Below are 26,869 nucleotides of genomic sequence, written 5' to 3'. Positions count from 1 at the left end.
GCTCTTCCAGTGACTTTTCCCGCCCCGTATGAAAGGTGCTTGTTTACTTTTCTCCACTCATTCATTTCAGCTGTTTGCAAGTGTATAGTGTAAACAGTGTATTCTGGCTTTGGTACCTTGAAGAGTGTAACAGAGATGTCGATGTTCTCTGGAACAGGCCACACCACCATGCCCCTGTAGGGGTTCTTGATTCCAGGCTGCCAACTGTGGAGCTGCACGACAAACAACATTAGAGGGACTGTTAGAGGAGGAAGAAGTACTCAGATATTTTACTTCAGTAAAAGTAGCAATACCACTGTGTGGAAATACAGTAAAAATGTCATTTTCAATTTTATATTAATTTTACATTCAAGTTTCAATTCTGCAAGACTGCACGAGACCTTGCCACTCCCATTTTGATTCCCCTTGTCAAAGCCAGATGATTATTCACACACTGAGTGCCCCGCTGAGCGTCATGCATGTCTCCCTGACTTGCATTCACTGGTGACAGTCAGCCAGGTGACGACAGTGTTTACCCTGAGCCTTGGCATTGTTTGTCATTGTTGTGAATTAAACCACGATTGCATGGTTATAAAAAAGGTAAATGACCTGAGATTGTGGAAGGGAGTGTGCTGGTGGAGGAGCTCAGACAGTTAGGGGGGTGGATACACTGGGGGATGGGGAGCCAGTGGAGGTTATGAAGGATGGGGGTAATGAGAAGACGAGCAGCTGAATTATGGATATATTGTAGTTTCTTGAGAGTTGGGATGGACGGAGGTGGGTGATGTTTCTAAGATGGAAGAAGGTTGTTTTGGTGATGTGTTTGATATGTTGGTCAAAGGAGAGGGTTTGATCCAAGATGACACCAAGGTTACGGAGATGGGGGGAGGTGAGCACAGTGGAGTCCTCGATGGAGAGGGAGAAGTTTTGGGTGGACTTGAGAGGAGATTTGGGGCCGATGATGATGACTTCTGAATGTGAAAAGCAACTAAAGCTTTAAAATAAGTATAAATAAGAAGAAGTACCTCAAATTGTACTTGAATAAATGTACTTAGTTACTTTCCACCATTTGAGACAGTGTGTGTGTGTGTGTGTGTTTGAGGTGTTTCAGTGGTTTCACCTTGGAGCACATGCGCCTGTTCCTCCTGGTCCACACCACCCTCAGCTTGTCTGGTTGCCTATAGAAACACACAAAACACAGATCAAAACACAGAATGACGTCTCGCCGCGTGCTGTTACTTGACAATATTACTGATGACACAAACTGCTCTTCTGCAAAGAGGACACAACTTTAAAGGAAAAGTCTGCAGAGTCTGAAAACCATTTTATCAACATCAGTAACTCTACAGAACAATAAATGTTTGAATTATGCCATGATGTCTCCAAACAAAGTGGATATTAAACAAATGAGACAACATAAGATCTAATAGAAGGTCTTGTGAGACACAGCAGGATAAAAATGCCTCTGAGTCAAATACAAGGCACTGATGTGTGTGTGTAGGTGTGTGCGCTTGGGTGTGAGTGTTAATGCAGACGGCTGTGATCACACTGATAAATCTATGAATGTGTGTTCTGCCTGTGTGTGTATTCATGCAGCTGCTTATCTGTAATTAGGCTTCAAGAATGTCTTTTTATATATGAGTGTGTGTTTCCATTGTGTATTCTCGGTCCTCTGCGCCACAGGAAGTGAAACTGGAATCACGTGACCTGAGTCTCTGTGAATGTGAGGCGTGCCTTTTCACAGGAAATAGGAACCCCCTTTACAAGAGAACACACAGACCCTAAATCATATACTGGTGCATAATAACAAGCACGCTTCAAACCTCACGCTTTACAACCATGTTCTTTAAGTTATTAATATCATTAGTTTATAGATACTGAACATAATGTCTCAAGTTGCAGTGTATCAGTGTTTAAGTATAGCCAAGAGGGTGTGTGTACATCTGTTTATGTGGTATGTGTGTTAGGGGGTCAGGAGTGGCATCAGAAATAGCCGGACGGGCACAGAGAGAGGGAAACGCAGGGGAGAGAAGAGGAAGAAGAAAAGAACAGCATAAACACAAAACAAGAAAGTCTGATCCCAAACACAAAGACACAAACACACCTCTTAACCAGTGAGCTCAGTAACAATGTGTTTTACACAGGCCAGCATTAGGGGTGTGATTCGGTTAAGTAACGTGTAATTACTGTAACTGTGGCTGGTGTTTTGTCACTCAGCAGACAATGGTTATACTCCACTGCAGACTAAACTGAAACATGCCACCCATGCATGTTGAAATGCTGAAGATTTAAACAGAATTTAGTGTTTGTGATATTACTGTAAAAACAGAGCTGATCCCATACAGACAGGGAAACTTTGTCATGTTTGTGTCACATTAAACATTCCTCATGTTACTGTAAATATAGCCTGTTACTAAGTCCTTAATTATGTCTGTGTCACCATACTGTCAACATCTCGTAATTATTTTCTGACTGTTGTCATGTACAAACTGCCGCACCATCTTATCTTTGGCCCCTCTGTATTTTTATTTCCTTTATCCAGTTATGATGGAGAATATTTTGTGCTTCCAGCAGCTAGGTCTTTTTTTGACAGTGGAAACAGGTTGGTTGCTAAGGCAAACTTTTTAGCAAATAGTTGCTTATATACACATCCAGCAGTTATGGAACAACATTATTGTTCATTTGGAGTTGAGTTTGTGACCACCTGATGAATGTAAAGGTCCAATATTCTCTCTCTTTTAGCTGCTTTTGGTCTCTACCGACACTCTGTCTGTCTGCTGTCTGGTGCTGAGCAGGTAATGTGCAGTGGGTTATAAAAGGGAACTACATCCATTTATAAAAATTCATACATGTTATTATTCCTAGGATGTAAGACAGCCCAAAAATATGAGTAAACTTGAACGCCTCTCTCCCAAATCCAAAAGTAGAGGGCTACAATTTAAACTTGTGATGTCATAGGGTGTAAAGTCTGGAGCAATGAATTGGGAAAGATGTTGCAGACAACACTGAGAGCAACCAGGGGAATGTTCTAAGTGTATAGGTACATTTTCTGTTTCAGATTTGAAGACATTACAGTAGAATAAAGCTCATTTACATATAAAAAAGACAACAAACATTCTCCCATTCATTGTCTATGGAGCAGCTCCAGACTTTATACGTGAACTTTCCTAGGCCATGGAAATAACATATTGAAATTCTGTCATATGATACGTTATTATATATTGGTTATAGCTTTAAATATTTAATCAATACATTAGGAATACAGCATTATAGTTGCAATGTTAACAGTGGAATTACAGTTGCCAATCATCTCATACAAATTCAACATGTGCATGTAACAAATTTGTGTTGGTGACAGTCTCTATGAAATCCAAGGGTCTCAAATCATAGCTCTAAATTAGACTCACACCACAAACTCAAGCAAACATACACGTAACTTTTGAGACATTTCCAACCCCACTTGTGGCCAAGTTTTCTTGCCTCTGATGTTTGATGTGATCTTTAAGTGTTAGTAACCTTTGACCCCGAATACAGAGTTTAATCACATGAGAACTACATTTCAACAGCAACACATGCCTAAGGTAATATGACTGATTATCTCCAGTCTTTCCTCACTTCCTCCTGTCCTCCTTCTCTCTGTGAGTCCTGACTTTTACCTCTCTGTTTGAGCAGTACAGTGGTAAAAGGCTTATAAACTCTGATTTCATCACATGTGGGAGTTGTCACTCTTTCTAAATCACTCTGTCCCTTCCCTTCTCTGTGTCCAGACAACTCGCTGCTGCTGATCAAACTCTGAAACTTTACTGACAAGAGCCCTCAGTCTGTGTTTCTTATCGTGCTGCTGTAAGGACACTTACACAATTATTCCAAACTTTGATGTAACCTGGATAGATAAGAAGGTGAAGGCAAAAGTTTAAAGATACTGAAGAAACATCTGTGCTCGTGTCAGAGAATACTGTAAGTTATGTGTTGAAGACTTCCAAGATGAATAGAGCCCAGAAGAAATCAAGAATGGAAGATTTAATGGTGGAGATATGACTCCCTAAAACTTGTTATTTATTTTTTCCGTTCAGTGTTGTGTCAGTGTTGTGTCAGAGCAGAATAATGCTCCACACTGCATCACCTGGCCGCCTCCCAAATGTTTTGTACAACAGGAAATTGCACAAGAGGGGAAAGCCCTACAGAGCTTGAGCGCTGTAAAGTAATCTGACTGCATCTTTGAAATGAAATAACAGTGAGATGAGTGGGTGTGCTTATAATTATAGTGGTAAATGATTAATATTGAACTTAAAACTGAATCTAAAATGCAACACAGGCACTTGGTCTGATTGCCTGCATTTGTGTACATTTTCAAATTAAATAAGGAATGGCAATGATCATAAAACACCAGCAAGACACTGATTATACTGTGGAAGCCCATTTGTGCCAGACTGATGAAGAAAAAAAGAACCTTTAAGTCATTGTAATGAGAAACTGTTTTGAAATAATGACATATTTATCTCAGAATAGTGACTTAGTATCTCAAACTATTAGAGACTTTCTTAAAATAATGACTATCTCAAAAAGGACATAGTATCTCAAACTATTGAAAAACATTTTCAAAAATAATAAATTAGTACCTCTGAATAATGAGAAACTTTCCTAAAATAATGACTTATTTATCTCAAAATAGTGACTTAGTATCTCAAAAAAAGGCTTAGTATCTAAAACTAATGTGAAACATTCTCACAGTGGTAAGTTAGTATTTCAAAATAAAGACAAACTTCCTGAAATAGTTACTTATCTCGAAATTGTGACATAGTATCTCACAATAACGAGAAACTTTCTTAAAATAATGACTCATTTATCTCAAAAACAGAAACTTTGTATCTCAAAAAAGACATAGTATCTAAGAATATTAAGAAATGTTCTCAAAATAATGACTTAGTATTTTAAAATAATGAAAAACTTTCTTAAAATAATGACTCATTCATCTCAAAATAGTGACTTCTCAAAATAATGACTGAGCATCTCTGAATAATGAGAAACTTTCTTGACATAACGACTTGTTTATCTCAAAATAGTGACTTTAGATATAAAATTAATAGGTTAGTATCAAATAATAAGAAACTTTCTCAAAATAATGAGAGACTTTCTCCACATAAAGTCTGATTTATCTCAAAATAGGGATTAAGCATCTCAAAATAATGAGAAACTTTCTTGACATAAAGACTTATTTATCTCAAAATAGTGACTTCGTATATAAAAATAATGAGTTGGTATCAAATGATAAGAAACTTTCTCAAAAATAATGAGAAACTTTCTTGAAATGGAGACTCATTTATCTAAAAAATAGTGCCGTAGTGTCTCAAAATAATAAGAAACTCTCAAAATGATGACTTATCTCAAAATAGTGACTTTGTATATAAAATGATGAGTTAGTATCAAATATTAAGAAACATTTTCAAAATAATGGGAAACTTTTTTAAAATGGTGACTCATTTATCTAAAAAATAGCAACGTAGTGTCTCAAAAAAATGAGAAACTCTCTAAGTGATTACTTTTTTTATCTCAAAATAGTGACTTTGTATATAAATTAATGAGTTAGTATCAAATAATAAGAAACCTTCTCAAAAATAATGAGAAACGTTCTTAAAATTATGACTTATTTTAGTCAAAAATAGTGATGTAGTGTCTCCAGATAACGACAAAATTTCTCAAAATGATGACTTAGTATCATTTCTAATCATTTTGAGACAACCTACATTATCTTGAGACACTAACTCACTATTTAAGATACTGAGTCATTATTTTTGAGAAAGTTTTTCAGTAAAATGACCAACAGGATCTTTTTTTTATCACACTGACATATATGAGCTTCCATACTAAGCAGATTGTTCAGTATCATATTAGTTAGGCTACATGTCTGCCAATAAAGCATGGTCTTTTACAGATAATGTCTTTACACAAATATTGATTTTAATATCAAATTATTCTAATATAATAGATGTCTAGAGAAAATGATTGTCTGTTTACTGATTATTACTGCCTCTCTGTAACACACAGACCATGTCGATAGGCGGGGTTGGGGATCGAACCCACTATCACTCCGGAACAGCCTCTACACAGCGTACGTGAGGGACGCCCTCATCATCCTCTGTGTAGCGGAAAAGACCCACAACATGAGCATGGTCACAATGGAGTCTTACAGTCGCCAATAATACACTAAACAGGTCAGTTAGGGAGTTATTTACACGTCAAACAGTGAAAACACCTTCATATGGGACATGACAGCAAAGTCTACGTGTAACTTTATCTCTGAACTCACCATTTCTTTGTACACTCCAACACCAGCTCCTGGTAGGAGGCAACAAACTGAAACTTTGAAGCCTTTTTACCGACTCGCTGCAGTCTCTTCCATACCGAAGTCATAACTTCCTCTGGTGGTGGAAATAAAACTACAACTGGGGAAAGAAAAACTCCTCTGCTGCGCAACAATAATCCAACTCAGCTCCTTAAAAGGTCCTCTCCTTATTCTGCTGCTGCTCCTGCCGCTGCTGCGCCTGATGATGATGATGAACTTCACACAAGCTGCGACTTGCGCTCATTGGAAATAAGTTGAATCACACTCACAAACGTCGCCATGTACCGAGCACAGAGCTGGGAATTAAACCAGAAGCAAAGAGGAACCGATTCCGCCCTGCTCGCTGTCATTCAGCCTGTAACCGCCTGATATGAACTCCAGCTAAAGTTTCAACCAAACAACTGCAGCAGCTCCTCATTGACAACTTGTCTCTCTGTGTCCGGCAGTGATCCACATGAAGACAACACCGCTTAGTCAAGCCTTGTTGTAATATATGTCTGCCTGCCTCGAGTTCACCCTCCCTCCTTCCTTCATTGACTGTACTGCCTGTAGCAGACAGACAGGCAGAGACAGAGACAGAGAGAGAGAGAGACAGGATATGCAAAGAGAGTCTACTGGTGATGCAGCAGTATGCAAAGGTCTTTATCTGGCTGGGTCTGTGTGAAGCCACTGAGGTGACAGTCTTCAGCCATACCTGTAGACTTTGATCCTGACTGTCTGTGTCACTGGAACAGGCTTATCTGACCATTTCACTTAATCAGCTCTGCACACCCAGGTCTCCTGCAGCCGCATAACCATGCAAGCTCTCATATAAGCCCCAGTGCTTCAGCATGAAATACATATAACGCATTGTTTTTTTAAACTGAGCTCATAGTTAGAACTCAAGTCACTTCCTGAGTTTCAGTTGCGTCACCCAGCGGCTTCCAGAAATGTGTGTTTCATCCAGTTAACTAGAGAGGAATAGTTTCCAAGGAGAGGGCCAGTCACTGTGTGTGCGAGTGTGTGCATGTGTGTGTGTTTTCAAGCTAGGTCAAGGCACAGGGATTTTCCTCAGTGAGAGCAGGAGTGTATTTTTAGGTGGGGGAACAGGGATGGATGGATGGACAGAGGCAGCTGGGGTGGAGGAGTGCGGCGCAGCAGCAGGGGGAACAACTCTCTCATGACTCAGAGTTGGTCTAATATTACTCTGTGGGTCCAATATTCAGAGGTGCGTTATTACTCCAGGTACATACAGCATGTATAGCTTCCTGTATACAGCATACCTCCTTGTAAACAGACCTGAACACTGTACAACTGCATATTTATGATTGTAATCTAACACAGACCTTTGTATTGTAACATTAAAAGAGTAGTTCAGATTGATTTGAAGTGGGCTGTATGAGGTGCTTATCTATAGTCAGTGTTACCTGCAGTAGATGATGGAGAAGCAGCCCTTTCCGATGGGGAACTGAAGCAGTTATACCACTGTCTTCAAAGCCAGTGGTATACCAGCAGCTCCAGTTTTCAATGAGGTAAAATTATGTTTATTGCCAATGGAGTCTGGTTGCTTTAAAGAGAGCAATATAACTTCTTCAGTTCCCCTTTGGAAAGGGCTGCCTGACAGCACGGCAAAGTTTTTACATTTTTCTAAATATAGCGTTAAATTAATCGTAATAATAATAATAATTTTATTTGTATAGCACTTATCTAAAGAAGGTTACAAAGTGCTTCACAAAGTGCATGAAAATAAGATGACAATAACAATGCAATGTTAAAAAAAAAAGTTAAGATCTGAGAAAAAAATAGTGTGTACAGTGGTAGAAAATAAAATAAAAGGAGATAAAACGGAGAGAAGAAAGAAAGAAATTACAAATCAGGCATTAAAAGGGAAAGCTTCGCAATTAAAAAAAATGTTTTAAGCAATGATTTAAAAATAGGTAATGAGCTAGCCAGCCTAATCCTGTCAGGAAAAGAATTCCAGAGCTTCTAGACCTTGATGACAAGAGCCCGGTCACCTTTAGTTACCACCCTCGATGCAGGGGTGACTGGCAAGTATAGTACCGTGTCAGATGCTCACAGAATTACTATAAAGAGAATACAGATTATTGACTGTTCTTCAAAGACACTATCCATCCATCCATTTTCTAACCGCTTATCCCTCTTGAGAGTTGCAGGGGGGCTGGAGCCTATCCCAGCTGCCATTGGGCGAGAGGCGGAGTACACCCTAAATGGCAAAAAATACTCTGTGATATCCTCCTGGGACCCTGCGTCCTCATATGAAGACATTCTGGGTTTGCCGCACACTACACTTCATTCTGCTTAACTTAGACCTGTTGTCCTTGTTCATGGACACTTTTTGTGCCATCTAGCGGTAGCAAAAGCACAATATACTAATCCATGTAGAAACAAGATGGTCGCCATCGCTGCCAAGTCAGTCTGCAACCGATCCCGATACAAAAGTGGACAAGATACGAAACCTGATCTGATGTTATGGCTGATACTAGCAACAGTAACAAGCTAAGACACTGTTAATTAGGACATACTCGCTTGAGGACATTGGGACTTTATTATCAGTGATTAGCGACGGTAGGCTTGAGGATCTCAGGTCACGACTTGGAACACAGGTAGTCAGAAGCTCAGCTATATAACTGGGGGCTAAACCATGTTGAGCTTTAAAAGTTATTAAAAGAATCTGAAGTAAACTGGCAACCAACAGGGGGAGGCGAGAATTGGGGTGATATGTGACTTATGATTTGTCCCAGTTAAAATACAAGCTGCAGTATTTTGTACGAATTGAAGCCAAGCTACTGACGATTTACTGAGGCACGTAAACAGTGTGTTACAGCAGTCAAGGCGCGAGAATACAAAAGCATGAATAAGCTTTTCTAGGTCAGGAAAAACACAGCTGATTTAATTTTGGTAATATTTCCTAGGTGGAATTAAACTGTAGAGTTCCTTGCTTAGTTACCATTGAGGTACTCCTGTCTGCTTCTCCAAACTCAGGGCGTGCTGGCCATCATCTACTGTAGGTATTATACTGTCTACAGATAACCACCTCATACAACCTCACTTAAGATACTGTTCCTTTAAAGTGTCGACAACTTAAGTTAACCTTATGGTCCTTCCCAGCTCTCACTGTAGTGCGCTAACAGCACTTACAGTAACTATGTGATGTATCAATAACAGCAATAGCTAACAGATGGACAACAAAAAGACAAAGAGAGACAGACAGGAGAAAAACTGAAGAGACACAAATAACTAACAGGTGAGAAGACATGCATGGTGATAAAGAGATGAACACACACAGTGAAACAGTCACTTAGCCTGTGAGAGACAGACAGGCACACAGACGCTAACAATAACCACAACATATGTTGATTATAAATAGAGAACAGCATGAGACTGTCTGCTCAGACGTCACTCCCCTTCGTCCCCACAGCAAATGGTTTTCCCCACTCTGTCGCTGTCAGTGTGAGCTCAGAGGAGGCAGGTCTGCAGGAGCTCCCTCTTTCTCAGCTGGAGACAGTGTGTCCCCTGTTGGTCACATGTTGCAACATCATCCTGGGAGTATCTTTTAATTCAAATACAGATACAACTTACAGGACTGTGGTGTGCACTGTGGTTTTATTTTAAGATGTAGATACAAAATGAGTCACTGTAATGACTGTCTAGAAAACTATAGTACATGTAGTGAGATAAGTGATTTAATCCAAGACTATTTAACTGTGTCCACTGGGCAGACTGTACCACTTCACTTCTTCAACACAGAGTTTGATAGTCGTATGCGCTGCACAGTTATGAAAGTTTGGTCTTAAAAAAAGCAGTGATTCAAAGTTGGAAAATCCACTGTGACAAATTAATATTGCATTATGGATTTGGCTTCATTTGAACACTATCTACAGATAATACTGAAAAAAAGATCAGGATTATGAGCAGCACCACCACATAGAATGTAAACCGTAAAGGTTAGAAGGCAGCTGAGATACAGAAGTGACTGTGCACACTAGTAGCTTGTAATTCAATAGGAAATGTCAGGTTGCAGAGATTAAGAGATGTCTCTGTTTTACAGAATGACAAGCTAAACATGAATCTCAAAATAAGTCCTCCTCAAATCTGGGTCAGAAAAATTAGTATACTGTCAGATGCTCACAGAATTACTGTAAAGAGAATACAGATTATTGATTGACAGCATGTCTGATCTTCAAAGACACTACATGGCAAAAAAAAACCTCTGATATGGTCCTGAGACCCTGTGTCCTCATATAAGGACATCCTGGGTTTGCTGCACATTATACTTCATTCTGCTTAACTTTAGTCTCGCTCACCAGACCTTTCTCAAGAAAAGAAAGGTCTGGCTGGGCCGACTCTCACTTTAAGATTGGAGGAAAAAAACGTCCCGGCTGCTTGTATTTCTTTCAACCAATCACAATCGTTTTGGGCAGTGCCACAGCAACGGTGCACTTGCAAAAATATTGCCGGGGGGAAACAGGTTTTGGTGTAACACGCCCACAAAAATATCGCCTACAGGATGCGAACCATGGCAGAAAAATGGCTACATCCCCACAAGATCAAACACTGCAAAAGTTAGTAAAGGATTTGTTGAAAACTGTTGAAAACTGCTACACAACTGAAGGTGGTAGGGCGGGACTTCAGCGGGTGGCTCGTTCCGCCCAATGAGAGACTGATCTATGCAACGAACTTCTGCCCACTCAGACTAGCTTAACTTAGACCTGTTGTCCTCGTTCATGGACACTTTTTGTGCCATCTAGTGGTAGAAAGAGTGCAATACACTCATCCATGTAAAAACAAGATGGCAGCCATCTCTGCCAAGTCAGCCTGCAGCTGATCCCAACACAAAAGTGGTCATGATACAAAACCTGATCAAATGTTATGATTGAAACTTGTTTGACATGGCAACACATTTGACCAATTTAAGCAACAGTAACAAGCTAAGACACTGTTATTAGAAAGTACTCGTTTGAGGACATTGGGACTTTGGGGTCTCAGGAATTTACAGAACGGGATCCTGCAAAGTCTGGAATTATCAGGAATCCATTAACATTAGATGTATCAAAAGTGGAATCAGACCTGATTGTACGATAATTCCCAGACCGACTGCACCCAGCTCAAATGTAGTGACAAGCAAGCAGCATGTAGTCGCATGAGGAGTATGCAATGAAGAGCAAAAAGCTGATAACATGTGATCTCACTGGTCTGTCGTGATTCTTTTCTCTATTACTTGCCCTTCTTTTTGCTGCAGATACACAATCAGTGGGAAATTTGACACTATATTAGTGCAGGATTAGGAGCTAATGAACAGCCAGTCACCAGCTGTATTGCACAGCAATTGATTTTCTGTCATTTGGTTGGACCACAGCCAGAAAAACAATCTGGACAAAAAAAGCATGGCATAAAAACCTGTGTAAATATGAAGGCATTAACTTAGAGAAAACAGCACACACATAGTGCATAGAGCGTGTGTGTGTGTGTGTGTGCATATACAGTATCCTCATCAGGGAATATGAAAGGAGTCTTTAATCCACTGGTCCCTGGAGTTGCTGCTGGGTGGAGGCAGAGACAAGGACGAGGAAGGCGGGGACTGTGACAGAATGCCTGTCTCCTCCTCATCTTCATCCTCCTCCTCCTCCTCTGAGGATCCATTATCGGCACTGAGTGAAGACAGAAGCGAGGAGCCCTTGTACTCCTGGATGGCCTCGTGGAGGGACCACAGCTGGCACAGCAGGGACATGTCGAGCTGACGCAGACCAACCTGTTGCACAGAAACACAGCATATGTGCTCATGGCCACCAAAGAAGGAGGGCATTGAGTGTGGGAGTTCATTTCTCACCTTGAAAAGTAGCTTGACAGAATAATCTAATCTCAAGCAAAGCCATCACCATGACAACTGAGCAAACTTTATCCAATGACCCAAACTTTAATATGTCTTTTGTGGATTATTTTGTCCAACTCAGAAATCCTAGGTTTTCCTTGAACAGAACATTGCAATTTTAATGCTTTTAAGACATACCGTTATATAGATAAAGGCAGGATATTCTTAGGCCACCTTACCATCTCTTTTCGCAGCAGAGCCAGAGCAGCGTCCAGTCCTCCAGGTTTGCCGTGACCGCGCACCGCGTCCCCGCCACCCCAGCTGATGTCGGCCTGGATGCGCGCTCTCTTGCTGTGCACCTTCTCGATGTCCCGCCACGACCCGCCGCTGGAGTTCAGGATGCCGCTCAGGCCTCTGGGCAGCGGCGGCAGCCCCTCCACAGACGAGACACAACCCACCGGACAATCCGCCGCGCTGCACCGACTCCCGTTCATCCTAACGCTGCACAGCTGATTCAACAAGAGACACAACGCCACACTTCAAATATGCATACAGTCTAATGCTGTCTCACCATCACACAGAGGTGCTATTTTGTTCTCTCCAGCAGCAGCAGCAGCAGCAGCGGTGTCGCGACTCTTGGAAACAGGTTTTCACAGGCAACAGTGAGTCAGTGCATCCCTGCTTTGTGGATGTGAGCAGGCAGGAGAAGGAGTGAATTCCCACTTGTCAGGCTTCCTGGCTTTGTTGTGTTTCCTCTCCTTTATGTAGAGTTCACCGACACAGACAGCCCCCGGCTCCGCCTGGCGGTGACCGCGCCACGCCCCGCTACAGTCTGGGGTAAAGGGAGGCTGTCAGTGGCTGTTTGATTCATCTGGATCACTGCTGAGATGCATTTACAGCCAAACCACTCTGACATCCTAAACAAAGCCATGATTGGCTCGACTGGAAGATGAATAACTTAACAACAGTAAAGAAACAATAAATAAATAAACATGCCTGACAATAGTGGCGACTTATGTTTAAACAAAGATGCATAAAATGGCAGCAGATGTAATGCACGCAACAACTCGTAAACATAAATGCACTTTACATGTTTAATGGTACTGAAAACGTTAATATTGCGTCTTGCATTTGGCGCCCTCTTGTGGAAAGAAACAAACTGCAGAACTCCTGAACAGGCAAAACTTTATTCAGGTGCATAATTAGAAAACTCTAACTGCCTTGGACAACACTGAAGCTGCTTTTATCTAACATGAAGTGCTGCCTATCGATGGACAGTGCAAACTTTATTTGCTCTAGATGGTTTTAACGAATAAAGAATTATGAGTTTGACTCCTGAATGTTGCCCCCCTCTCATCTGAGCATCACTGAATCACATGACCATCGTCACCATCATGTATCAAATATATTTACAATAAAAACCTTACAACTGCTGGCACACAATGACAATCTTTGCATCAACGGAGAGTCAGAGACAAAAGAAATCCATCTGAATGTCAGACTGAACAGTAAATAGAAAAATGCACCTCTGATCAGAGGACTGGTGTTAACAATATACCAACAGACCACATCTTAACTGGTAACTTACAGACTAGTATATTGTATTTTAGCACAGGCACTCTTGCTTGTGCAGGCAAACCTATAGGGTTTTAGCTTTTGTTTGAATTTTGTCATTTGCAAATCAGCACCATTTTAGATATTATGAATCAAAAACAAATCAGAGAAGGGATGTTTTCTTTTTTCCATGTGTCAATGTGGTGGCCATTTTGGATTAACCAATGCCAATCAGCTAAATACATCAGCAGTCTTTTACTGTAGAATGTAGATCAAATCATATTTTTAAATGTTTTAATGGGCAGGTGTTTTTAAATTCATACCAATGATGAATGTGCATTTAGAAATGTTCCGTTCTTATCACTACATCATAACTTACAAACTGACAAAAAACTGTCAAAGGTTCAAATATTTGTCCTTAAACATATTATGAAACAATGCAACATATTTCCGGCAGCCATATATGTATGTTAACTCAATAGCAACTTGCAAACTTTTCATTTTAATCCTATTTCAAGTGCATTTCCTGACCAGTTTTGAATTCAGCTTTATGCGAGGATTCAGTCTATGACAGATGCTGCAAAGCAGCAAACCAGAGTCAGTATTCCAGGACAGAGGCAAGTAGAAACAGCATTCCCATTAATCTAGGGTTGTAACCTTTTCCATGATGGTCACTGGCTGAGGTCCTTGAGGCTGCGCAGCGAGTTGGCACAGCTGGTGATGAGGCTGCAGAGCTGAATACTTGACTCCAGGGAGGCTGAACTCTGTAGCTGGTTAGTGGCCCAGCGAAGTTTGGTTAGAACAGCTTCCTCAGCTTCATGCAACACAGGTTGGAGGGCAGCGCTCTGTGGACTAACTGTGGGGCGGGTAGGTGGCAGAACTGGGGTGGGGGCAGTAGGTGGAGTAGAAGGGACAGCAGGCGGAGGCAGGAGAGCTCTTCCCCCTGCAGCAGCCCCCTCACAGTGCTCCGGTCTGGGCTGAGGAACTGATGCACCCACCTGACTGGAGCTGGGGCCTCCGTTGAGTTCAGGGGTCTGGGACAGTGCAGGGGACTGGGCTGCAAGCTGTCTCTCTCTCACTTGGGATAATGCTGCCTGCGCATTCAGAGCTAACGGGAAGGGAGACATGGGGACAAGCACAAATAGCATTTACAAAAGGCTCAAGGAGTGAGGATGAAACAGAGGACACAGGAGAGACAGCTCATGTGACAGCTGGTTTATTGATTACCCATGTGCATTAAACTTGAGTGTGCATATTACCTGGGTTGTCCTTGTCAACATCAGAGTCCAGCTCCTGACATGAGACACAGTAGTTTTTGTGCTGTTTGTCCTGGAGAAGAATCGTCTGGAAACACAAAACAAATATTTCAACACACACCTTAAGCCACACCCTCCTTTCTATAATATTTCCGCAACCCCAGCATAAAAGCCCACTGAACTCACCCCACACACGTCACAGGACTCTCCCAGCATCTTGTATCCTTTGAGCAGGTAGTCTCCCATCAGCTTGCTGATTTTGTCTTGTCGCTCCCTGCGAGCTTGGATCACCTTCATCTCTGCCTCTGTTGGAGGCTCCCACTCAAAGTCCTCGTCATCTGGGGTCAGTAACAGAGTGCCCATTTAATTTAACTGTATTGCACTTACACAAACATTACCCTGCACAGTTATCCTCTAAAACTCAGTTTAGCTGTGATGACACATATAAACAGTCCCCAGCACTTCTGTAACGTGTTCATGTATCTATGTTAGCACTTTGCCCATTTTATTATTTAGTTATTACGAGACTTTAACACTTATTAGTATATTTGTTTACCACCCTTTTCCGTTGTTATATTATAAAACGTGTTTTGCCGCAGTGCTCTGCTAGGAAATGATGATAAACTAGCTAGCAAGTCAACCGGGCTAACGTCAGCTAACGCTTATCTCCACGGTGGTGACGACAAATCCACGTAAAAATAAAATAACACACGAAAACCAACTCCTAAATGTACGAGGAAATAGTCCATTATCAACAGCACAGGCGACTAAGAGAAATGTCAGAGTTAGCTTGCCTAAATGCTCCTAAGTTCACATACCTCCATTCAGAGCCATGTTGCCTCAGTGCTACACGTTGTGCGTGATGACGTCAGACTGCCGTCTTCCTCTGCGGTTTTACGACAGTTGGAGTCTTAACGTGATCCTGAACGTCTCATTACTGCCTCCTCCTGGATGGTCTGCCTCAATGTCCCTTATTTATTTCTTAAATTACATAAATTAATTTCAATAAATGTAGAATACATATGCGCAGTATCTTCTAATATAATATGGGTTAAAGATTAACAATTAACTCATTATTATGAAATTACATTTATAATGCAAACTTTTTGTGGGGTTCCTTCCCAAATGTTTGTATTTATTTCTGAATCCCATTAACAATTTTACATTATGACAGTATTTTGGTTATTGAATGATTACAGTAGAAGAAGAAATGGTGGTTTTCAGTCTCAGTAATACTGCATATTTTGATAGAACAGATAGAAGATAGTATGTCTTTATTGTCCTTGTACATTGTTCAATAACATTGAATGCAACCTCCTCAGTGCAAATAAAGCAAAGGAGCTTATGAAATCAACAACAAACTATGAAATAAAGAGGAAAAGTAAAACAGTAATAAATATTACACTTACAAAACACTGCAAAACACACATGCAGGGCATTTAGCCTGCTGCGCAGATCCCTTGTATTGCACTTATGCATATTCTCACAGTGCAGCTGTTGTTTTGGATAAAAGCTGTTTGTTTAACCTGTTTGTCCTTGATTTGACTTGAAGAATCTAACATTGTACGGTAGGCTAAGGACTGAATTGTGTATTTTGGAAGCAGATGCTGCAGTTACTTTCCTAAAAGTATAATCCAACTCTCTAAGGTCTAATGATATTTGAAAAATAATTGATTATTAGCAAACACACGGACAAACCAAGAGCATCTCTGGAAAAATGAACATCATATTTCTACTGTGATATAAACAGGGAACTTTATTTGTAAGGTCTTGCATTTTTTATTCGAATATAGTGTGAAATTTAGACACAGTGGAGATGTAGAGAAACACACATAGAGAGATGTTGTTTGAATGTTTTGGCGCAATGGAGAGAGACATGGAGAAAGTCCCAAATGTTTGTCCCCTCTACTAGAGAAAGGCACCTGCCATTCATCATGACCCCTGCAGAATAAGATAGCAATAGAAATATGTAGTATGTAAGTGTGTGTGTATCTTTGTGGCGACCAATTTTAGTTTTAGACCCTGAGAGTGAGGACATTTTGACCCTTCCTCACCTTCAGACAGACCTTCAAAGGCCTGTTTGCGGGTTCAGACTTGGTTTTGATGTTAAGGTTAGAATCAGAGTTATGGTGCGATAACCCAGATCACCAGCTGCTGATCCTTCTGAACAGTAAGCGGTAGAGCCGCCAAAGTGGGTGTGCATGATGGTCTGGCCATTGTGTTAATTACTGTAGCTAATAATTTCTGTGTGTGGGTTCCTCAAATTCTCTCACTAGCCTATCTTCCTATGTTTCATATTTTGTGTCCCAATAACATCTTAAATGTAACAAATAATACCAGATTGCACCATAAGTAAAAAAGTAAGTAAAAATGTGATGTTGCATTTTGTGGGACAAGTGAATGAGAGCAGACGTCCTACCAAAAGACAGCAGCAGAGACAGAAACATAAACAAATCCCCCACAACAAGAATTCTGTTTTTACAATAATTTTTATTGCATTATGGGTTCTTTTACATGATGTCAAAAACACACTGTTATCTGATACATTTCACAGAAGGAGAAAAGTGCCACTCATAATAACAGATGAGCGTATCACTTATCCAAAGCACAGTGGCTTGAGTGACTCCCCCCTCTCACACTCTGATGTGAGGTGAAAGGGATTTTTATTTTGTACTGGTATGTATGTCTGATTCTACGCATGTCTTTGGTCTCTAAATGTTGGATACAACTTCTGAGTCAGAATACTCCCTCTACACAGCTAAACCACATCAATTAAACAACAAAACAAGGACAACAAAATCTGTGAGGGGACTATCACATCTGGTATATCCTTGGTGTATTCTCAAGGTAATTCTCCTCTGTTGCTTGGTGAATGTTATTTGGATTCATTACACAGTCACATCCTTCTTCTTCTTTGGTTTGTGTCATTTCCCCTCGTTGTCTTTCTGTGGGTTTCTCCTCAACCTCCAGGGTAACATCCTCTCTGGGAAGAAGTAAACACAGAGAGAAGTTTATAATGCACGGTGTGAGGACATCTCTCATTAGAATACTATATGGATGATGCATTCATTGTAGCCTACTGTAAAGGGGGAAATTACTTTTTTGAATAGTATAAAATAATCCCCAACATTTTAATACCTTGTAGGTTATGATTAAATGTTTATCATTTGAATACTAATCTGAACCATAGTGTGTATGAACCTTACCTTGACTATGGGGGAGTTTTCTTTCAAGACACTGCAAGATAACAACATTAAAAATAAATAAATATTAATGTGATTTCTGGGTAGATAGCTCCAAAACAAAAGTGATTTTATACTTACGCTGATGTGCAGTCTTTACTCTGCTCAGATTGATGTGTGCGGTAGATGTGAGAGGAAGAAAGTAAGAGGATGAGAGGGTGAAATCATTAGAAAAGCCACGAGCAAGATAGTGTTGAGGCAAATCTGGCAGTTTAGTGTGTGAGTGATTAAAAAATACCTTCAGGTTTGGGGTGCATGAGCAACAATGGCAGCTCCACTGTGACGTCACTGCAGAGAAAACACACCAACCAGTCAGAACAATACAGGTGATGTGTGGTCACAATTAACTGGCTGCGTGGGCTGTGATATGATTATAAATAAACTTTACTCACCTGGCAGTGAGGCCGCCCAGCAGGCTACAGAAAGACAAGACAGAGTTTGAGTTAATTTTAATCTTTAAAAAACAACAATGATACATTTTCCGTACACAAAAAAAAGGATGCTTACCCTCCTCCGGCCACCATGAGGTTAATTTTAACCTTGTAGGAAACCAAGATTCCCAACACTTCTTTTTCTAATCCCGGTCGCAGCCTGCAGAGAGGAGGTATTTGGATTTGAGAGATTGGGAGGTTTAATTCAGTTAAGTGTCTTTTTTAAAACTGTTATAAGATATTATGGACATGCAGCGATGCAAATGAGCTGCATGAATTCCACACAAGTCATACTTAAAGGGGAACACCACCTATATTAAGAATTGATGAGCTACTCTCTCTCAAAGCCAGAAGCCGGAGAAGTGAGTCTCAAACTTGTGATGTCATAGTGTATAAAGATCTGAGTTTTAGCACTCTACTTTTTGGATTTGGTAGAGAGTTGTTCGTGTTTACTAGTCTTTTTGGACTGTCTGAGACCATGGGAATGACATGTTTTCATTTTGAAAATGTTCGTAGTTCCCCTTTGATTCTGTCTGCTGTGGTTGTGCACTCACACAGTGGTGGAGGCCAAGTTAGTGTCCTCATCCTTGAGTCGTCCATCCAGTGCGAGCCCTCTCTTCTCCTTGTTTTCAGACAGCAGCGGGGTGATGCTCAGAGTGTTCTCGTAGGTGCCGCTGGGCTCTACTGTCTCTCTGTGAAGGATAAAGCACAAACCCATACGTCAACATACCAAGCTGCACACTTGATGCTTGACATTTGCCGTCAGTTTTCTGTCCACTTACGAAAACTCTTGGGTGAGAACAGTCTTAGTGTATTTGTCTGCCGAGTAGAGGACGATGTCCGTGGTTTGGTCCACTGTGAGAAGAAGGAAATGGATGATTATGTTGTGCCCTTAGTAACAGTCATATTAAATCTATATGAAAGTGTTTTTAGAGGTACCCACCAGTGATTTTGAATTTCTTGACGGTTTTGTTGCTCTCGTTGTTGATTTTGATTTTGATTGGGATTGATTCGCCATGGAAGTAGAGCTGTGGTCAAAACCAGGAAACAACCAGTTAAAGGTGGAAGATGGTGGCATTCAAACTCAGTCTAGAAACATCAACACTTAGACTAGCTGATACATGACACTTTAATCAATTTAGTTTTGCTACTGTACATCTTTCTCCATTGAAGCTTCTATGTGAACAGGCTTGTCGGACATCATGAAGCTTTTGCAGAGGTCAGCCTTGGGCCCGGCGCCCACCTGAGAGGGGGCGTACTGGATTTTACGAATGATAAGGCGAGCTGTGTCCCTGTGGGGCGGAGTGGGACAGAGGAGGGACAGAAAGATGGAGTAGAGGAGTAGTGAGTAGTGAGTAGTGGAGTAGTGAAACAGCTGAAAGGTGAGATGTGATGGTGAACAAAATGAAAGCATGCTCACTTCTTTTCAATCTTCTCATCAGGGTTGCACTTTTCCTTGGCAAGGTAAGTTTTGACCTCGAAGTCGACACCACAGGCCTGTGAAACAAAAATAAAACCATTACAATGACCAGTGGCGACATTAGACACACTTGCCTAAAGGGTGTAAGATACGGGGAGGTGAGTGGTGCAGATTAACACGAGTTTTACCTTCCCCTTGTCATCTGGTCCAGGCTGCAGAGACACTGAGCATGGCAGGTCATTGGGAATCTAAAAATAAAAAGAAGAATGTTTTTTTAGTCCCCAAATGATTATGAATTAAAAAAACAATGTCAAGTTGTCGACGGAATTTGAGGATGGCAAATTGTTTCATTGTATTTTGTACACTCTAAACATGTTGTCGTACTTCGAAAGTGAAAGGGTGTGAGTTGTCTCCAGCCTTCTTCAGCAGGGTGTCGTGCATGGGGGTCAGAGTGGGCTTGTGGCACTCAGGGTAGATCTGGACATGTTGGATCCAGATGTCCTTCCTGAAGCACAGACCCATCACATCCAGGTCGTCGCTGCCGTAGCGGAAGGCACATGCCAGCTGCACAAATACTGTCAACACATAATAGTCGATTCAGTATTTCATTACGAATTCTTAATGACTCGACTTGGGAGGGTTTTGAAGGAAAGTGGATCTTTTTTAGATGTTACCTTTTCTGTCTCCAAAGTCTGCTGGGTCCAGCTTGACAACACCCTCTGAAAAGGTGACAGAAAATATTATATTACGCAGCTGCACACACACGCAGACACACACTCACTGAAGGCGACAAAACGTACCAACTTTGTCCACTTCCTTCACGTGGTCCACATAGTCTCTCTTCCCCAGGTAGAGGGTCAGCTGTAAGGCAGAATAAAGTGAAAACAGTTGAGTGTTTCAGAGCTTATTGACAGTAAGTTTGTTTCCAAGTGTGTTTTAACTCAAGACAAATCAGCAAGTGTAGCTCACCCCTCCGTTTCCACTGGTCTTCTTGAAAACCCTGTGGAAAAAAGAGGAGAAACACCACTTTAAGACTATTTATGTCTGATTTAAAAACCCAGACAGAGCTACTGTCTGGACTGGCCAGATACAATAATGATTAGTTTTAGACTCTGAAGGTGATGTATGTTCCTTTGCAGGCAGCAGAAGGACTAGTAATCCTTTTCCCTTTTATCCAGTTAGGAACAGCTAAGTGTGGAGCAGCTTTACCTCATTGCGCCCGGATTGAGAGGCTGGCCCAGGTAAGGGAGCTACAAATGGTTTGGCACGGATCCAGATTGGCTGATTACCTGCGGTACCATCTCAGACCGCATTTGAACTGACGCATCAACTGACTAAGCCTTTGCAAACCTTAAATAAATACTTTAAAGCTACTCATTACTTTTAGGAGTTGGCTGACCCCAGGTCAAAGCCTGCAACTCTGAGTACAGTTTTAAAAGTGATTGCAGGCTTTGAAGTCAGTGTTTCACCTTTTTTGAACAAAAGAAATGAGTCTCTCCGACGATCTGACTAACTTTAAAGTAAGCTGGTGAGATTGAAGTAAGAGAACTTCCTTTGGGGGATAAAAAGGAAATAGCAAAAGGAAAACAACTCTTACTTTGCCATCTCTGAAAGATCTTTGGAGGTGTTCTGTTGGGAAAAAAAAATGAGACAAAAGTGACTTCAGGTTATCAAAAGGTCACAGTATCAGTCAGATGTTGTGATTAAGACACTGATCCTTCACCAACTGTCAGCTTTTGTAGCAGCCGGAGCAATGTTTTGTTTTCAGGGTACAGAAGGTTAATCCCTTGCGATAAGATTACACCATCAGTGTAAGGGCTCCTGGCTTATCCTTTATTCTGTATCTGCTAACTGACCCCCTGTCCCACACACACACAGGCCTCATGCCGAACTCCAGGGCCAGATTTACACGACACTCACGATTATGTCACAATGTGTTCCCCTCAAATGTAACAGCAGTGCCAAAGCTGATGCCTGTTTGGATTATTCCAGGACAGTTAAATGGATAAAACCCATTCAGTAACTTGCTGCAGTATTCCTGGACTTAATGAGACACTAACCTAACTTTAGCCCTCTATAGCTCTGTAACAAGGATTATTACAGAGACTTTATGAGACCTGTAAGCATCTGATTAATTGTGGCTAATTAGAGATTTCAAACTTAACTGGAGAGCTGTAAGAGGGGTTTGATGAGTCTTTAATTTACGGTCAGGCATTTTCCGACTGTCTGGTGTCGTCCTGGCGTTCTACTAAATCATTAAAATTGGTAAATTGGTACATTAAATAAAAGCTTAATTGTTCAGTTCTCATTACATACAGCTGTCCTGCCCCAACTTGAAGCCTGATGTGACTTGTGTGGTCCTAAAGGAACCATATAACTGTGTGGATACAGGAAGAAAGGCTACATGTGCATAGAGAGGTACACAACAGATGCATTCCTCAATTCTGATTGGCTAACAGCTGTGAAATATGCAGAAAATCTGCACCTGTGATCGTTCAGCAGCTAATCTAAATACAAATGAAGAAAATTATGGCTCATTCCTGTCTTTTGATCATTTTATATTATACAATTATTGATGGATTAATGGATACATGCTCTGTTCTTATTATTGCTCAGTCTAGCACAATCATTGCTGGATGTCCCATCTCCTCCAAAACTAACCGATGAACTGTTTCTTGTATCCGTGCATGGTGAAATGATTTCACCAGTATCTGCCTGTGCTTGTAGCTCAGCATCAGGGTTGCAATTCTCTACTAATTAACAAGCTGAATTTTGGGAGATTAGTACATTTACCTGCAAACCTGCAGTCATTTAGGCCGATTTATTCTACAGCAGCCATACTTTGACCACCTATAGCCGCCTGATACATTGACACTAGCATTAAACAAGCATGTACATCTATTTCACATATGTCTGTCTGTTGTAGAAATGTTTGCAACCCCTATTTATATGCTGTAAAATGGCCTGCGAAAGACTACATAGTGCCATTTCTGCCTAACTTCAAGGTGTAATATTACTCAGTGAAGCACAACTATACATAATATAATCATTCAAGTATGAGCCCATGTAGTTTTTCCTCATCAGTGTTTCCTAATCACAAAGTAAAATCATGCCCCAAATGGACTACAGGCAACAGCTGTATTTGATCATTAGTATCACCACTATGTTCAGGCATCCACCTTTCCATCCATTCATCCATCCATGAACATGAAGTCTTACCTCTTCTCAGTTGTCTGGGAGCTTGGTAGAGTGTGTCAGGGAGAGTGGAGAGAGCCGGTCTGCATCGGTCAAGCTGCCTTTTTATACGCGCAGCCTCCCTCCGAGCATCACTGGGCTTAACTTGTCCATTATTACTGCTGTTGCCTGCTCCATAATCCAGTTAAGCAATCAGTGGGTAGCTTTTTTGGACTACAAAGGGTTTAATAATACCAGCTAGCTAAATCACAGGGACAAACATACAACAACACAGCTGCCACATGGCTGTTGTAGTAGTCGGCTGATAATCCCATTTGTTCCTCCACAAACAAAGCAGTCTTTAAATTAGAGTAAATCAGGGTCTTACAGTTTAACTGCTTTTTCATATCAGGGTTAACTTCTCCAAAAGGAAGTGCTCTGTGTTATGACATGAGGTCTGCTGCTGGATATGTTGATTGACTTGTGTTTAATAATAGCCTTTAGAGCTGCTATTATTAGTGCGATCTATCTGTGAGCTGCACCTGTTTCAAACAATAGGCCGTGTTGTGTCATCGAGAGCAAGCATCTCAAGAATCTTCCCTTATTGCTAATTATATTTGTTCAGTGTTGCTCATGTAGGCACCATCAGATGCTGTTTGCTCTCAGCAGCTGAGGTCCTGGAGGGTCCTCGCCGCCCATATCCTCTTACACCTTTTTTCCATTGTCACTCTTGGCCACACCGAGTAAAGCTATGCTGCACTGGAGATGGACCTTCTAAGAAATAGGTCCAAAAGCTGGGTTACCTTTCCATCAGTGTAGTGGTGACGTCTCGCTGACCACACAGCTCATGCAGAGGTAGCCGTGGCCTCTCTCCACAGGGACTGCCCATTGGTCCAAAGGACCATTATTCCAAAACCCCAATAGTTTGAATCATGTCCTATTGGGCCGAAAGCTCATAGTCCAAGAGGCCATTATCCCGAAAACAAAAGCCCACTTCTCCAGGGGCCCTTTGCTCCGAAAATACACACTCTGGAGCCTGAGCTCAGTGACTGTCGGTCTCACTACTTTCTACGTTCCATTATCACATTGCTCAAGTTAACAGATAATGTATGAATCATAACATAAATAATATGACTTTATATGAGTCCTTAAGAAAGACTTCTCTTTTTAGTTAATATTTTACTTTAATAGCTCCTCTGTGAACTAAGTTAAATAAACAAAAGTGGGTTTTGTTTTCCAGGTAATGAGCCATTGGACTATGACCTTTTGGTCCAGTTGGATTTTTTTTTTCAGTGGGGTTTGTAAGAATGATTTCTTCAGCTGTTTACTCTGGCTCAAATAAATACGACTAAATGTCTGAGTCAGGGAAAATGCTGTAAAGGACATATATCTTCTGCACTTATATTTGTTGCTGTTGGAAGCATAGCCAGTTTACAAAACACGAGAAGAATACAAGGAAGTTCTGTTTTTGAGTGGCATCTTGAGCACAACCCCTTGGCTATTGGAGACGAAATCCAACCTGTAGTTTTTCCTTCCTCAAACCACATCAATGTCACGTCAAATGACGGCACTGGATGCAGAAAGAACAACAGATTTTGCAGCTGTGAATGCAGCTTTCTCAATCAATATAGTTCGCACTGAGGTATTCACTGTTTCAGTCGACTACATTTACCCTTGACATTGATTGGACACCCGCATAATAGAGATGGCATATTTTCAATTTAAATACTAGCTTTAAGGACATTTCTCCCACCAACCAATGAGCTTCACAGTTAATGAAAGTGCATACTTGTGCATAACATAAAACAGCAAGTAAAAATACAATTTTTAAAAACAGAAACAGATAACCAACAATAAAAGCACTATAAAAAGAAACAGAATGAAAGACAAAACCCTCAAAAGTTATTAAAAATGAAGCTTATAAAAACACCAGTTTATATAAGGTGTTTTTTTAAGTTCAAAAGTAAAAATAAACTTCATATTCAATTCATATAATAAAATAAAAAGTAAACAATTAAATATACAAATAAAGGGTGTGCAATATTTTTAGCTCTTTGTGGAGCAGTATGGAGATTCTCAGTATTCCAGTCTGTCTGATCTCAACAGATTAAGGGCTCGTAGTCCCATTACGGTGTGGATGACAGGAGCATCGGCAGCAGTGTCAGAATAAGCTGTCTTATTCAACAGTGTCTCAGGAACGTGCCAGAGATTATCCACAATCACCTGAAAGATTCCCATTTGACCTTTGAAACTCCACGAATTCCAATGTAACAACAGCATGCTGAAAGTTCAAACTTTAATCCCAGTCAAGACGTCAGAGTTTGCTGTTTTCCAGCTGGCACATTGGCACAGTCCTATAAATGGTTTCTTGTGAAGTGCTGAGACAAACACAGGCAGAATATGTTATTTAACTTTGAAGATGCTGCACATAAGGGCCAGTTTAAGGGGGTTGTTGACAATATGATGGCTCACATATTTTTCCAACACTGATTTGAGGGTAATGTTCGCTGACTGAATTCTTGTTTTTTCAAGGATACTTTAATAGAATGTATGTATATATATATTTATAATTAAAATATGAGTGAGGGGGATAACATGACAAAAGGTCTTAGCTGGAATCCATCTAGCAGAGTGACCTCCAGGCCACCAGGATGCCCCACAAGGCAAGGGTCACTGTCTTGTGACCATGGCTTCACTGAGCTGTAACTTCACTCAGATCCAAATAGAGAGGCTGTGCAGGTGAAGTCTTATGTGAAAGCTTTATCAGCTTATTCATTGCTCAGGTTGTTTTAATTTGATTTGTGTAATGGGAAAATAAAGCTTCAAGTGGAAGAAGCTATTCACTGAAGCTTTTCCACAGTCGTATAAACTTTCTTGCCTTCGCGACATGGTGCTTAACCGTACCTATTTGTGATCAGGCCAAGTTAAAATAAAACATGTGTAGAAGGCTCAGGTTTTATTAGAATGGCTCACGTTGCCTCCATATTAATCACTGTTTCGTCTGCAGTGTTTCCTGTAAACAGCGTGGCTACTTTGGCCCGCAGCCGTTTGATCATCAACCCAAACACAATGTGACAGTGTGATTCCCTCGGAGGAGGATCTCCCTGATAAACACATGACTAACAATCACAAACAAATAAAAAGAGAGAAAGGGAGAAAAAGACTGCAAATATTTTGGAATTTAACATCATTGTTATGGTCGATGTTGAGCATTATCTGAAAATTCTGGTGTGTATGTACATAATAAATCAGAAATATGTGTCACAAATATACAGAATAAAAACAAAATAGTGGCAAATGGCTATACAAAAAACCCTACCACTTTATCAGTCTGATTTGCCTGAAACTGCATGATATTACGGTAGAAATGTGACAAACAGGTGGGCTGAAGACAGATAGATAATAATAACAGAGAGAAAACTGTCATTTATCTAAAAACCTAATTGCAGGTTGTAAACGACAGAAACACAGAGACAGTGAGACTCTCTGCCTACCTGATATATTTAATCCACTTAATCTTTAAGCTTGTACTAAGATAGCCCACGCAAAAATATTGTGGTTCACAAAGAACAAAGGCCACCAGATTAAAATGCAGAATAATAACATAAATGTTTTCTTTTGTCTCTCGTTCTTTCACACATCTCTTCACCACTGCCCTCTT

General features: G+C 40.8%; 4 protein-coding genes across 17 annotated transcripts in view; all 4 read right to left on the bottom strand.

Annotated features, from left to right (window-relative positions):
* Positions 1–7,385, bottom strand: part of ehbp1l1b (EH domain binding protein 1-like 1b) — a 36,972-nt gene extending 29,587 nt beyond the window's left edge. For 2 of the 14 annotated variants that reach the window (XM_078172544.1, XM_078172536.1), the window contains exons 1-3: positions 6,287–7,382; positions 1,100–1,157; positions 117–212 (exon numbers count right to left, since the gene is read on the bottom strand). In XM_078172544.1, coding sequence (XP_078028670.1) covers positions 117–212; positions 1,100–1,157; positions 6,287–6,390 — 258 coding nt within the window. In that variant the 5' untranslated portion in view covers positions 6,391–7,382. Of the gene's footprint in view, positions 1–116; positions 213–1,099; positions 1,158–6,286 lie in introns of all 14 variants that reach the window. The other 12 variants (XM_078172534.1, XM_078172535.1, XM_078172539.1 and 9 more) reach the window with 10 other exon arrangements.
* Positions 7,386–9,908: 2,523 nt separating this feature from the next.
* On the bottom strand, positions 9,909–13,120 carry fam89b (family with sequence similarity 89 member B). The gene is made up of 2 exons (XM_033651711.2): positions 12,371–13,120; positions 9,909–12,071 (listed from the first exon to the last, which is right to left on the bottom strand). Exons 1-2 carry the CDS (start codon positions 12,623–12,625, stop codon positions 11,814–11,816), a joined length of 513 nt encoding a protein of 170 aa, XP_033507602.1. The 5' UTR covers positions 12,626–13,120; the 3' UTR covers positions 9,909–11,813.
* A 184-nt stretch (positions 13,121–13,304) lies between these two features.
* znrd2 (zinc ribbon domain containing 2) lies at positions 13,305–15,832 on the bottom strand. The gene is made up of 4 exons (XM_033637898.2): positions 15,760–15,832; positions 15,128–15,279; positions 14,945–15,029; positions 13,305–14,793 (listed from the first exon to the last, which is right to left on the bottom strand). Exons 1-4 carry the CDS (start codon positions 15,773–15,775, stop codon positions 14,357–14,359), a joined length of 690 nt encoding a protein of 229 aa, XP_033493789.1. The 5' UTR covers positions 15,776–15,832; the 3' UTR covers positions 13,305–14,356.
* Positions 15,833–17,411: 1,579 nt separating this feature from the next.
* arr3a (arrestin 3a, retinal (X-arrestin)) lies at positions 17,412–23,354 on the bottom strand. The gene is made up of 18 exons (XM_033648993.2): positions 23,254–23,354; positions 21,632–21,663; positions 21,004–21,034; positions 20,835–20,895; positions 20,709–20,753; positions 20,419–20,609; positions 20,223–20,282; positions 20,035–20,111; positions 19,771–19,906; positions 19,558–19,642; positions 19,397–19,469; positions 19,169–19,306; positions 18,691–18,774; positions 18,576–18,599; positions 18,422–18,471; positions 18,265–18,284; positions 18,148–18,178; positions 17,412–17,924 (listed from the first exon to the last, which is right to left on the bottom strand). The coding sequence occupies exons 2-16, from the start codon at positions 21,637–21,639 to the stop codon at positions 18,280–18,282; spliced, it is 1,068 nt and encodes a 355-aa protein (XP_033504884.1). The 5' UTR covers positions 21,640–21,663; positions 23,254–23,354; the 3' UTR covers positions 17,412–17,924; positions 18,148–18,178; positions 18,265–18,279.
* Positions 23,355–26,869: the final 3,515 nt, after the last annotated feature.

Source organism: Epinephelus lanceolatus, chromosome 11 (assembly GCF_041903045.1).
Source record: "Epinephelus lanceolatus isolate andai-2023 chromosome 11, ASM4190304v1, whole genome shotgun sequence".
Classification (NCBI taxonomy): domain Eukaryota; kingdom Metazoa; phylum Chordata; class Actinopteri; order Perciformes; family Serranidae; genus Epinephelus; species Epinephelus lanceolatus.
The sequence above is the reverse complement of the archived record's forward strand: the minus strand, read 5'-3'. Positions and strand labels throughout refer to the sequence as shown.

What these genes read in the sequence shown, in the direction of transcription:
- fam89b (XM_033651711.2), bottom strand. Translation starts at nt 12,625, where the DNA reads ATGAACGGGAGTCGGTGCAGCGCGGCGGATTGTCCGGTGGGTTGTGTC. An exon ending in CTCTGCTGCGAAAAGAGATG is followed by an intron (nt 12,072 to 12,370) that starts GTAAGGTGGCCT and finishes TCTGTGCAACAG; the next exon opens with GTTGGTCTGCGTCAGCTCGA.
- znrd2 (XM_033637898.2), bottom strand. An exon ending in AGTCCTGTGACGTGTGTGGG is followed by an intron (nt 15,030 to 15,127) that starts GTGAGTTCAGTG and finishes TTGTGTTTCCAG; the next exon opens with ACGATTCTTCTCCAGGACAA. An exon ending in TGTTGACAAGGACAACCCAG is followed by an intron (nt 14,794 to 14,944) that starts GTAATATGCACA and finishes CCTTCCCGTTAG; the next exon opens with CTCTGAATGCGCAGGCAGCA.
- arr3a (XM_033648993.2), bottom strand. An exon ending in CAAGAAATTCAAAATCACTG is followed by an intron (nt 19,470 to 19,557) that starts GTGGGTACCTCT and finishes TTCTTCTCACAG; the next exon opens with TGGACCAAACCACGGACATC. An exon ending in GTTCTCACCCAAGAGTTTTC is followed by an intron (nt 19,307 to 19,396) that starts GTAAGTGGACAG and finishes TATCCTTCACAG; the next exon opens with AGAGACAGTAGAGCCCAGCG.